The sequence below is a fragment of the Ylistrum balloti genome, unplaced genomic scaffold (genome assembly GCF_031769215.1).
Source record: "Ylistrum balloti isolate Yb309-2 unplaced genomic scaffold, AGI_CSIRO_Ybal_v1 Utg370828, whole genome shotgun sequence".
Classification (NCBI taxonomy): Eukaryota; Metazoa; Mollusca; class Bivalvia; order Pectinida; family Pectinidae; genus Ylistrum; species Ylistrum balloti.
This window is the reverse complement of record NW_026782478.1, coordinates 896,115-897,500: the sequence shown is the minus strand read 5'-3', so window position 1 is coordinate 897,500 and position 1,386 is coordinate 896,115. Positions and strand designations below refer to the sequence as shown.

General features: G+C 36.7%; 1 protein-coding gene across 1 annotated transcript in view; it reads left to right on the top strand.

Moving 5' to 3' along the window:
* LOC132558829 (uncharacterized) overlaps positions 1-635 on the top strand; it is a 6,138-nt gene extending 5,503 nt beyond the window's left edge. Inside the window, exon 6 of the mRNA XM_060223439.1 lies at positions 1-635. This exon is cut by the window's left edge and continues 176 nt beyond it. Coding sequence (XP_060079422.1) covers positions 1-635 — 635 coding nt within the window.
* Positions 636-1,386: the final 751 nt, after the last annotated feature.

The following is a 1,386-nucleotide window of genomic DNA, read 5'->3' as shown; positions in this document are numbered from 1 at the left end:
GTTTGAAACTCCTACAGGATAAATGTGAATCCAGCAAAGTACGCGTAGTTAAAACAATCCGTGTAAGAATGAGGACTACCGTTGATTTACTACTGCAAAAGATTCCTGGATTAAAAGTGATACACTTATTTCGTGACCAGAGACCGCGACTTCTTTCTGCGGAAAGCACTCCCTTCATGTTAGCTTATACCTTACAAAAAACAGCGAAATTGGAATGTTCTGACACCTATGATGACATAGATATACAAACAGCGCTGAAAAAACAACATCCTGACCAAATAAAAACTCTTTTGTACGAGAGGCTAGCTGAATATCCTCTCGATATAGCGAGGCGCATATTTAATTTTCTTGGTTTACCATTAACAAAAATGTCGATTGATAAGATTCAGAGTATGACATCTTCAACAAATGAACTTAATTGTCCTTTTTGTACGGAAAAAAACGATTCTGCAAAAACCGCGCATGCATGGAGAACTAAAAAGTCTCAAGATTTCTTAAAAATTAAAATGATAGAGGAAGCATGTGAAAAGGTTCAAAAAGCACTTGGTTACGTACCTGTGAATAACATGGTCGAGCTGAGGAATATTTCGGTAAGTCTTAGAGTCGATACTGCTTTCACTGCTGATGTGCTATAGCTTTGAAATGGGACCTCTTTCCGAAGGATATCTAAATTTCAAAAAAGACATTATGTTGTTGAATCTCGTAAGATTCCGTGGAACAAAATCTTGCAAGAATGTTGAAACACATTTGATCATGATAGCAATGCTGTCATATTCGCCATTAAATTAACAAAGATGAAATGAAAAGTCTATACCATATATTGCTGTTGTCTGTGAACTTATTTTTTCCCAAATCCTTTCATGATTGAATTTATATCGTGTCATGCTACATTTCTGTTATCGATTTGTAGAATCATTTGTTAGGCAGAGATCGAAGAATGAAATTATTTCATCACGCTTTCATATACGTGTTTCTCTCTGTAACACTGTGTAATTATCCGCTATGTGTTCTGTACCTGTTACTCGCAGTAATACTGTGTAATTAGCTGTTATGTGTTCTGTACGTGTTTCTCTCTGTAACACTGTGTAATTATCCGCTATGTGTTCTGTACCTGTTACTCTCTGTAATACTGTGTAATTAGCCGCTATGTGTTCTGTACCTGTTACTCTCTGTAACACTGTGTAATTAGCCGCTATGTGTTCTGTACCTGTTACTCTCTGTAACACTGTGTAATTAGCCGCTATGTGTTCTGTACGTGTTACTCTCTGTAATTCTATGTAATTAGCCGCTATGTGTTCTGTACGTGTTACTCTCTGTAATTCTGTGTAATTAGCCGCTATGTGTTCTGTACGTGTTACTCTCTGTAATTCTGTGTAATTAGCCGCT